The following is a 12,024-nucleotide window of genomic DNA, read 5'->3' as shown; positions in this document are numbered from 1 at the left end:
CTTTTGAACTATCTAACAGGGGCGGTGGGTCTGCTAGATAAACAGATTCTCTCGGTTGAGGGGTCAATTGAGAGTACTACATCGAGACTGAGCCACGACTCATCTGTCTCACTGAGTAGGGCTCCAAAAGACTTAGGGCCCGATTCACAGAATGAACTTAAGACTAAATCCTAAACTTACTACTATTTGGTATTCACAGAATGCACTTACTACTTTCGGGATTCACAGAGTGAACTTACTACTTTCGGGATTCACAGAATAAACTTACTACTTTCGGTATTCACAGAATAGATTTAAGACTACTAACTCTAAGTCCGAAATCGGGGAGTAAATTCCGGCTTGGGGGCGGAGCTTGCGGCCCAGAGGCGGAGCTTGCGGCTTGGGGGCGGAGCTTCCGGCTCGGAGGTGGGGATTTTTGCCATGCTGAAATCTCTAACTCTGGGCCGCAAGCTCCGCCTCCGGGCCGGAAGCTCCGCCTCTGGGCCGCAAGCTCCGCCCCCAAGCCGGAAGCTCCGCCTCCGGGCCGGAATTTACTCCCCGATTTCGGACTTAGAGTTAGTAGTCTTAAATCTATTCTGTGAATACCGAAAGTAGTAAGTTTATTCTGTGAATCCCGAAAATAGTAAGTTCACTCTGTGAATCCCGAAAGTAGTAAGTGCATTCTGTGAATACCAAATAGTAGTAAGTTTAGGATTTAGTCTTAAGTTCATTCTGTGAATCGGGCCCTTAGGATCTCCACCGGACCCTCTTGTAAATGGCTGTATACAGGCAAGTCCTGATGAGATCATCACTCTTACTAGTGATTCCTCCTCTAAAAAGATCTAAAAATCCGGTTGAAGTAGTAGATGTTACTCATAGGGAGCCAGAAAATAATATAACTAAATCCCGCGCTCAAGTCCATTCTCTCCCAAAGAAACTGTCTAAACCACCAATATCAGGAAAGAAATCTCAGATTAATAGAAAACATCAAACAGCTAGAAAGATTTCATCCTCCAGTAGCTCTAATTCACAGATGGACTTACAGGCACTGGGTTCCCTAGTTGAGCGTCTGGACCTCTTTGTAAGAGTCAGGCTAGACCAACTTACAGCCAGACTGGTGCAAATTGAGGAACTTCTTACGGCAAAAGTCCCTTACCCAATAGAGCCATTGGTTAAACCAACTACAAATTCCATAAACCCAAAGACAGGCCCTGTACAGAGTCAGATTTCCTCTGTTAAGAAGAACTCCTCTACACAAACTAGTCATTCTAATGTTAAGGGGAATCTTTCTCTAGGACCAAATTATGGACTACCCACAGGAATAAGGCCAACTATCACGACAGCATCGCAGTGTGTCTCTAACCCGTTTAGTCCTTCAGTCTCCTATGAAGGCACCCACAATTCATTTCTTTCACACACTGTAAGACAGAAGCAATATCCACTACATCAAATTAATAATCGGGGAACACTTAATTCAGAATATCGACACTTAGACTTGCCCCCTGACGCGACTCCGTATGTGCTAGTGCTGGCTAATGTGCCCTCTTTAAGCGGCCAAGAAAAGGAATTTCCTGACGCCCTAAAAAATAAATCTCTGCACTGGCTAAGCACCCGGGTAGGTTTAAATAGATATTTGTTCGACGAATTTAAGATGATCCAGAGAGTGAAGTGGATAGGCACTAGGGAGAAGTCGCTTAGAGGGTATTGTATAGCAATAACCTTTGCTTCCCCACTCCTGGTAAAAGAAATATTAGCAATAGGTGCCAATCATATCCTAGATCCTTTAGGGATCAATATCCTTCCTTTAGGCTTCTTCTATCCCCCTGCCAGGAGCAACCTGAATCCATCAGTGTGGAGAAATACCCAAGATTTGCATACCTGGCCCCAATCCTTTTCAACTTATAACAGATTCACTCCCCTCTCTGGCCTAGATGACAATGAATGACTGGCATTATCAGATTGCCATTTAGGAGGTACGCACGATCAACTTACCAATCCTATTACTATCCATGAGAATACTACAACTAAACCCACTTCTATCAATATGGTATCTGAGCTCCCCCCAACTGACATCAGGGGTTAATTCCTTAGCACAACCAGACCCGCTTTCTATTGAAGCGGACCATCACGCGCCTCCACAGAGTGGAATCATGGAAAGAACTGTAGGTGTTCCTATAGATAATAGGGTCATGGGAGGTCCTATAGACAATAGGGACATGGGAGGTGCAAAACAAACTGATACCAATTTAAAAATGATATTTTGGAACGTGGCAGGACTGCGCACAAAGATAGATTTACCCTCTTGGCTCTCTGGTATACGACAACATAATATTCTCTGCTTTCAAGAAACTTGGTTGACCACCTCTCTCCACCTTCAAGGCTATAAAACATATAACTCTTTTGCCCAACCCTCTGCTTCTGGCAGAGCAAAAGGTGGCCTAGCAATATATATCTCGAACAATTTCTCAAGTGCGGGTATAAAGGAACTAATCCATGCCCCTAACTTCCAAGTTATCAAAATAACACCGAATAAAAAATCCATGTATTATATAGTTAATTACTATAATAATCTAACGTCCCAAGACGTACTCCCTGTCCTGGAGGAAATTTCCCTCTTCCTACTGGAAGAACAGGAAAACCATACGAGCAAATCCTTTAATTTGATCTGGGGAGGGGACTTTAACTTAAGCCTATGTAAGGACAGTGGCACTAAAAAATGCGGAATTGCGGATGAGGTTGGATCTAACTTAACCCACTTTCCACACACCAGTACAGGGAATCGTCTAACGGAGATCCTCTTTAACTTGGACCTCGGATTTGCAAATGAGCTTGTAGCTCCACCAGTAGCTTTTTCCCCAACATTTAATGGCAGAGGTCTCTCTAGCCTAATTGATTTCATTCTAGTTTCACAAAATATGAAAGAGCAAATGTTTAGTTTTAGTACTGGAAATAATCCCAGTAGTGATCATTTTCCTAACACTACGATTATCACAGTACCTGATTCACGCAAACAGTGCAATCTACCCACCCTATTAACTCAAGAGGCATTAAGGGTGGACAAATTGAACGGCTATACTATAAAATGGGAAAACACCGATCCCGCTGAAACCACAGCTAAAGTGCTTAGACATACACTCTCACAAGTGGAAGTATGCCTTAATCCTGATTCCCCACCAAACCAAATTTTAGCTAGTTTTCTTGTTATTACCAACACAATTAAAGATGAACTCCTACGCAAAATCAAGGGTAACAAGAAACCTAAAAAGGGCTGGTTTAATCCCGTAACCAGGAGAGCCTATTCTCTCCTGAAGAAAGCACTGCGCAGGGTTGTCAGAGATAAAGAAGAAATTATAAGACTTAGAAGGGACTATAACCAGGCATTAAAAAAGTGTAAACTAGACATTAAAAAAGGCCTATGGGATAAATTGCATCAGAGCTGTGTCCTGAAGGATACTACTACATTCTGGCAAACTGTCAAAACCCCTTTTTTAACTGATCCAAACTCAATCCCCCGAATTGAAGTGGCAGTGGATGAAACTGATTGGGTCAGCCATTTTTCTAAGATCTTTGGGCTTACAGATGGTCCCATACTGGAGCATACTGACTCACCGGGGAGGAGCAACTTACCCAACCGCCTAAACCCTACACCAAACCTCAGTTTTGACCATGAGGAAGTAGTTACTGCCCTGATGGCATCTAAATGCGGGAAAGCTCCAGGCCCCGACGGGGTCCCTGTGGACATTTTTAAACACAACTTAGACCTATGGTCCCCAATTCTTACCAGGGTCTTTGAAGAAGTAACCAAAATAGGCCAAATTAAATCATGGAAAACCTCTATTTTGCTCCCCATATTTAAAAAAGGGGATCGTAATAATCCTGCCTGCTACAGACCCATTTCCTTACTGGACGCAACCGGAAAGGTTGCAGGGCGCCTAGTCCTTCGAAGACTTCAAAACTGGGCAGCCAATAATCAAATAATATCAGATTTACAGTACGGAGTTCACGAGGGCCTGGGGACTGTGGAACAGGCGTTAAACCTTTCCCTAATAATGGCTAAATATGTGGGGGCAAAGAAGGGAAAGATGCATCTGGCCTATGTCGACCTGTCGGCAGCGTGCGACTGTGTCTCTCACGGCAAGCTGTAGAAAACTCTTCTTAATATAGGTGTAGATCCCCCCATTAGTCCACTTCATGCAAGACCTATACTTAGACGCATCAGCCAAAGTAAGATATGGTTTTGGTGGGGAGCTTACCACACCATTTGCTGTGGTGAAGGGAGTCAGACAGGGTTGTGTTCTGGCTCCCTTCCTTTTTAATCTCTACACAAATAGTATGGAGGCGTCAATGTTAGAAGGGAGCCAGGACCTCTCCATGATTGACCGTCGTCCAATTCCCGCGGTGCTTTACGCGGATGACGCAGTCATCATGGCGCGGACTCCCTGTCAGTTGCAATCCCTCCTTAATAGATACTGCCACTTTATGACGAGCTTAGACCTTAAGGTTAATATAAAGAAAACATATGTTATGCATGTAGGAAAAAGTACAAGGCAATCAAAAGGTATTTATATTAATAACACTAAGTTAGAATGCACAAACTCCTGCCCCCTACCTGGGAATTTTGATCGACAATAAGTCAAACTGGCGACCAGCTATCCAAGCAAGAAAACTGTCATTCCTTAGAACCACTACAGCTTTGGTAACAATTGCACTGAATCTGGGACAGCGCCCTCCTCGGGAGATGCTCCAAATTTACCAAGCAAAATGCTGTTCAGTGGCATTATATGGAGCAGGGGTATGGGGTTTTGTTGCCACCGACACCATCCAAAAGGTGGAAAATTGCTACATAAGATACCTTCTAGCTGTCCCTAAAAGCTCGCCGACTTACGGTTGCCACCTGGAATTAGGTTTGGATTATCTATCTGACATCATTGCTATCCAACCAATACTTTTATGGCACCGTATATGGCAAACAAAGGAATATAAATTGACCCGCTCTCTGATTACAGACTGCCTAGCCTTAGAAAATTGGAAAAGTATTGCATGGTTGGCCTATGTCTGTAACTTCTTGATAGATATAAACTTAGAATCCTACTTTTTACATCCAGAAACTATTGTAGAATAACCAAACTTGAAAATGTTATGCTTATCACATCTACGTGAGCTTCGATTGACTAAAGAGATCTCCAAGGCCTCAAATGTTCATCTTTTAGCAGTTCAGACTTCATATGGGATTCAGCCTTATCTATTACTTACTATCACAGACTATGAGAAATACTTACTGACACGGTTTCGTTTCAGCATTTTCCATCGATTGTTAACATTTCCGAAGAAAAATGACTGGTCTGCCAACCTTTCTCCCTGCCCCTGCGATGAGCAGTCTGAGCAATCACTTCTGCATGTAACCTTTTTCTGTAGCCTCTATGAACATCCGCGGAGACAGTGGATTACTCCTTTAATAAAACACATGGGATTGCGCCGCTGTCGTCCGGCGCTCCTAGCTTTACAATGCCTAGACACAGAACTCAGTGTTAAACCTATAGCCTGTTTTTTAAAAGCTTGCATCAAATATCGCAGAGATTATGACTAATTCTAAATAGAGGAACTGTTGTACTGCCACCTAACAAAATCAGAGACTCTAGTGAGCATGGCTTTTTAGTACTAGTATCTGTACACTATGTTCCCAGTAATTTCTACTTTACTGTGTTATATTTGCAACTGTAGATATCTGTTAAATTTTTTTTGCACTTTCTTAAAAACATGCTCCTATCCTTTATGTGACGTCTACCATCAGTCCCCCAAGATACCTACTTTAAATGCATAAAACTGGTTCTGCTGTATAGTATACTATGTACATATCGCGCAATATTTTAAATGATTTTATAATGTACAATTTATCTGCTATTTTTTTACTTTTATGGATATGCTTTTTTATCCGAATAAAGTTTTAATTGATTGATTGATTGAATGGGTTCAAATTTTCCTGCTCTGTTGCAACTCAGGAGGGTGCAGTAAACCACATTAGAAATTATAATCTTGCCCAAAAAGCAACCTAACCATGCTTGTGTGTTGCACGAATTTCCATTGATGTTTGATATTCATCATCTTTTGTTTTTACTTCTCTTGTGATTCCGTTTCTTGTTCGCATGATTTTGGGGTCTTGTTGTGCCTTCACATCAACATGCTAAAGCTTATCACATGCAGATCTTGATAATGAGGTACTTCAGATATTAGAGTGCAAAAGAGCACTATACATAAGGGGAGGGATTTCATTTGAGCGAACATAAACGTTTCTAAACATCTCACAGGGCAATTCAAACACAGCTGCCTTGCCCACTACAATACTATTAGGATCATTTAGACCATAGCAGGCAGCCCTCCAACTCTCCACATTTTCTGATGGTAGAGCACCTTGCTGAGAGGGTGCAATGTTGTTTTGGCCCTGCTCAGAAGTTTGTAATTTTTCACAAACAAAATCCCATCAAAACACCAATAGCCCTAATGCACAGGGATTTTTCCCCCTGCCTTTCAGGTCATTATTTAATTTCCTTGGCCCAGACACCATGCCTCATTGGTGCAGATCTCTAGCTACAGGAAAGTATAGGGAAATGTAAGAAAGTTTTTTTTTAATAAATAAAAATATTTATGGCCATAGGAACTGCCACACCCTAAGGCCGGTTGGCACCCCGGGACATAGCTGTTTGCTTTTGATTGCGCAAAAGCAAACACACCGGTTCCTGTGGGCAGGAACTGTCAAAGTGCTCCAGCCCACTGGAAGCAGAGGTTTAATCTCTTTCCATGCCTGCAGACATGCAGACAGGGAACGAGATGAAACTATTGCTCTTCAACAGAGGAAGCTGCATTTCCAGCAGCTCCCTACATGTGCAGCAATGTCAGCTTCCACAGGAGGTGGGGAGCTGGCTAGGACTGAGGGGGCCTCGAGGCTCTCCCAGATGTCCCCATCATACACTCTGGGTGCCCCTGTTGGGACTAGGGTACCCAGAGACACCTGTCCCTGTCCCCGGAGATGGGGTCTCAGAGGCCGAAATCAGCCCTAGAGAGTCATGCACTCGCTCACAGACCCAGTCAGAGACTCATGTACTCACACACAGACCCACTCAGACACTCACGCACCCACTCACAGACCCACTTAGACACTCAAGTACCCACTCACAGAACCACTCAGAGACTCACACATCCACTCAAAGACCTACTAAGACACTTACACACCCACTGACAGACCTACTCAGACACTCTCACACCCACTCACAGACCTACCAAGACACTCACAAACTCAGTGTCAAAGGTTAGTAGGTACAGTTAGAAAATAAAATTCAAAAGACCTTAGGAATTCACTTTAAAAAAAACAAAGGTTACAGGGACGTTATATCTGGGCTCAGATTTCACTCGTACAAAACCAGTGAAATTCAGCAGTTATGGTTAGCTGCGCTAACTATAAGTTATACCCCCGCAATGCACTACTTATGACCTTACATATTACATTACTTATAACATGGTCAGTGGCATCACTGATGATATCTCAAATGACATCACTGATGATATCATCACAGAAGCACTCACACAAAAATTCATACCCCTATACAACCTCTCATACACCCACTCACACACCCACACAACCACTCACACACCAATACAAGTAATCATACAACCAAACACCACTTTACATATTACATCACTCATAACATGGTCAGTGGCATCACTGATGATATCACTGATGACATCTCAAATTACATCAGTGATGATATCATCCACAGAAGCACTCACACAAAAATTCATACCCCTATATAACCTCTCATACACCCACTCACACACCCACACAACCACTCACATACATGTAAATGTAAATGTAGTATACTTGTAAAGCGCACAGCTGCCCCAGCAACGGGGCGTCCCGGCGCTGTATAACTCTGGGGAACCCGTCCTGGCTTTCCCTGTGGGATGGTCCCTTGCTGGGAGTCCCCAAGGTGGAGCCAGGCATCCCCGGAATTGGGGGGGCCGTTGTGGAGATTAGGCAAGCTAATGCCCAGAGTTGCCGAGTGGAACCCCTGATTAGAGTAAGCACCGAAGCGAGAATTATCGAGTCCGCTGACCAAGGTCCACGACCCTGCCACGTCGGGAATTGAACCCTGGTCCCAGGCTGACTTCTGCTCTCAGGCCTGCCGCCTCTAACCAGTGAGCCACACTACTCCATGCCCATACAAGTATTCATACAACCAATCACTCATCCATAGAGCCACTCACAAACTGACTCACTCACTCATACAGCCACTCATGCAACCACACACTCACCCATACAGCTAATCACACACCCACTTATTCAACTATACAGCCACTCACACACCCATACAGCCTCTCAACACAGCCACTCACTCACCCATACAAGCACTCACACACTCACGCACACAACCACTTACCCATTCACACATCCATACAAGCACTCACACCTCCATGCACTCACCCATACATCCATTTACAGAGACACTTACCCTACAATACAGCCACTCACACACCAACTCACTTAACCAAACATCTACTCAAACATCCATTGACTCACCCATACAGCCACTTACACAGCCTGTCACTCACTCATATAGCCATTCAAACACCTACTCACTCAGCCATACAGTCACTTACACACCCACTCAACCACTCATACAGCCATTCACTCACCCAAAAAGCCACTGCCACATCCACTCATTCACCAATACATTCGCTCACACAGCCACTCACTCACCCACACAGCTACTCACACATGTACTTATACACCCATACAACCACTCACACCCCCCTACAGGCAGTCAGACACACACTCACACACATATACACACAGTCTAACAGCTACTCACATAATATATGTTAGAAATAGTATCACTAATTGTTAGTACAGAAAGTATACAATTTTAACTTTTATTGTACCTTGGTATATATATGTTTAAGACTCAAACTTTTAGAAAACTCTCACTCTCACTGGATGATGTCATCAGTGCTATCATTTGAGATGTCATCAGTGATGTCATTGGGCATGCCATTTGTGATGCAATATGTAGGTCATAAGCAGTGCACATTTGAAATTATTTGTACCTGTGAACAAGGCTTAGAGGAAGCTGAAACGCGTTAGGAAATGTAATGTGCTGCCACTTATACTTCAGAATGTCATGTGTGTCAAGTACCTTAACCTGAAATTGGATGTTTCACAGGAGCGGATGGCTATTCCTCAATCCCCTACTCCACTACCGCGAACGCAAGGTTCACAAGCAGCAAAGAGGGGGAAAGGGGAGTTGGAAGAAAGTAGAGACTACACTGCTTCACTTCTTTCAGTCTGGTCTCGAGTTGCTCTCCTCAAGATTCCCTGTAACCCAAAGACATCATGTAACAAGTACTATCTTTTATTAGAAAAACTATTAACAGTTCCTTCTTTAAATACCTGTCAATCTACAGTGTCTTGCTGCTTTCTTATGTTATTCTCTTAGGAAAATAAGACTGCTCTACACCTTACTATGTGGTTGCGCAATACTGTTATTCTCGTACAACACAAAAATACACTTGAATTCTGGTACTCACAAAATGTGTGTCCCTTCTAGCACCAATCCCTGTTACCTGTATTTCCTATTGTATGTATTGCTGTAAGATAGTTCCACAGAATTTGCTTTTCTAGCTTTTGGATTGGTATTAATATTCTTCTCTTCTTTCTTTTTTTACAGAGGTTCCTTCTTCTTCTTGGTTGGTAAGTACAATTATATGTATACATATATATAACCATATTTACTTGCGCAAAGTCTTTACTCTATTCGATTATTATTGGAAAGCGGGAAATTGCTACAATGTACTTCTTCTTCTTGCAAACAGAATGTTCCCGATAGTCTCTGTATCTAAATTGTCCACTATGTACTTCAAGTTTAAAGACTATGTACTTCGTAACATCTCAAAGTCTTTGTTAGGTGAGTTCACTGAATCAAAAACTAAAGACCCAAATATATTGAAATGTCTCTTTGCTATGGGCTATCTCTACTCCAGAGTGACTAAGCAAATATCCAAAAGACTTTCTTGAAATTCTGGAAGATACCTTCTTTTACCTCTTACCGCCAGTTTGATGATTGAAGGCTTTTTCTTCCTCTTCCTTCACGAGTCCTGAATGCTGCCAGTACTCTTGCAAATTATCAGACTAAAAGGTATGGCTAGACCTTCAGAGAAGTGCCAAAATCTCAACTCACGAACCTTTTCGCTAGGACTTAAATTCTAATGAAAAACTGGAATGTTATAATTTACTTCCAGAAAATAACTAAAGACTTCAAAATACTCTGGAGATAGCAGCGGAACAAAAGCTGCCTACCTCGGCGAGAATATCAGTTGAAGTGCGCAGCGCTATTAGGAAGCGCGTGCTAAGGCCGCTGAGGAGATTTCTCCAGCTGCAACACTAGACCGCCAACCGCTTCCTTGGATGCAGCGACCATCTTGGAATTCCACGATGTAAATGCGGTCAGCAGCCTGAGCCACAAAGCCACCTTCCTCACTGGAATTCCTCTTCGAATCCTGGCATACAAGCAACAGGGGTTTCTTCTGCCTACAGAACGGGTCTTAGCCCTAGACTGGCCAGTCCTGACAATGTGTCTATGGGATGCTTCGTTCCTGATTGCAGAAGCAGCCCTGTAGGGTCCAAGGCTCCTCCCAATGAAGAGGTGGTGGTTGATGTTTTCACGGGAGCATGACCCGCTCACCTGCACATAAGGAAAGGACTTACCCTAATATTACCGACATGTGGTGCTTGAGCAACGGAGAGGAAGGGGGTATTTTAGCCTCCTTTTGTGGATTCCAGAGCCCTGTGATTTGGAAATGAGTAGTAGTGAGCAGTAATGAGATGCCAATGATGCCAGAATTTTATAAAAGACTATTGTTTGAACTAACATGCTTCAATCCAGGAAGGTGCATCATGGTACCTGTATGACTTGAACCAAAGCAATATGGCTACTATGCCATTAAAAGCAAGTGACACTTTTGAAATTATTTGAACCTGTGAACAAGGCTTTGAGTAAGCTGAAATGCATTAGGAAATGTAGTGTGCTGCCACTTATACTTCGGAGTGTCATCAGGTTTAAGGTCATATGACATCACTTCCTTGGAAAAATCAGGGTCAAAGGTCATATGATGTCACGTCCTGTTTTGTCATTAAGGTCACGCATGTGTGATGTTACTTCTGCTACCACTGACCTTTTGGTGAATTCACGGCTATGGTGTAGATAGATCCTTTCGGTTTTAATGTAATAAAACAGACATATGATAAATACTTCAACTATCAATTCAACTGGCAGAGCTCTTGGGTTGCATATGGAGAAGCGCGTGCACTTACTCAATGTACTTCATGGATATTTTCTGTGGCTGCGCGCAGCTAAAGATCCGCTCCTGTATGTGCAGCGCTGCCAGACGTAGAGCCACACTGCACTTCATCTCCACCGCAAACCTCTCCTGGAGCACATCGCTGCAGCTCTGGAATGATCGACACCACAGGCTTAGAACTTCGAGAGAAGATTATTTGTACATTGCAAAGCGACAGACAACCAGCAAAAAGCATTTTGTGTTATTATATCACATGGATGACGCACACTTTCACTTATGATCGCATAGGTTAAATGTAAGTCCATTAATTTTGGAAGGTCACAAATATAAATTAGACCTACCACATTAGGAATTAAGTAATCTGACTTAACTCTGTGTTACTCTCCAGAAATAGTAGACAAGACTGGTACCAAGAAATACTCGGGACGATATTCTTCTTTGCCCATACTACACGTTTCGCATGTTACTATTCTTTTGAAGGTAGACCATAACTTTAATATATGCGATTGACCTCAAATGGTGCAACATACCATTTTCCTTTCGCATACCTATTATTAATTTTCACATCTCTATTGGCAATTTAATGGGCTAATCCAATAATACATTCTTTGCATGTTACTTTTGTCTATTTACTTTTGATACAGTTCAATCATGGTGGATCTACTTTTCATTAAATCATTTCTTCTTTGGGCTTTC

At 42.8% G+C, this 12,024-nt stretch overlaps 1 protein-coding gene across 2 annotated transcripts in view; it reads right to left on the bottom strand.

Moving 5' to 3' along the window:
• FRMPD1 (FERM and PDZ domain containing 1) overlaps positions 1–12,024 on the bottom strand; it is a 1,188,014-nt gene that overhangs the window by 261,970 nt on the left and 914,020 nt on the right. For both annotated transcript variants that reach the window (XM_078676303.1, XM_078676304.1), the window contains exon 10: positions 11,342–11,478. In XM_078676303.1, coding sequence (XP_078532429.1) covers positions 11,342–11,478 — 137 coding nt within the window. The remainder of the gene's footprint in view (positions 1–11,341; positions 11,479–12,024) is intronic.

This window comes from Lissotriton helveticus, chromosome 2_1 (genome assembly GCF_964261635.1).
Source record: "Lissotriton helveticus chromosome 2_1, aLisHel1.1, whole genome shotgun sequence".
Classification (NCBI taxonomy): domain Eukaryota; kingdom Metazoa; phylum Chordata; class Amphibia; order Caudata; family Salamandridae; genus Lissotriton; species Lissotriton helveticus.
This window is presented reverse-complemented; position numbering and strand designations above follow the sequence as displayed.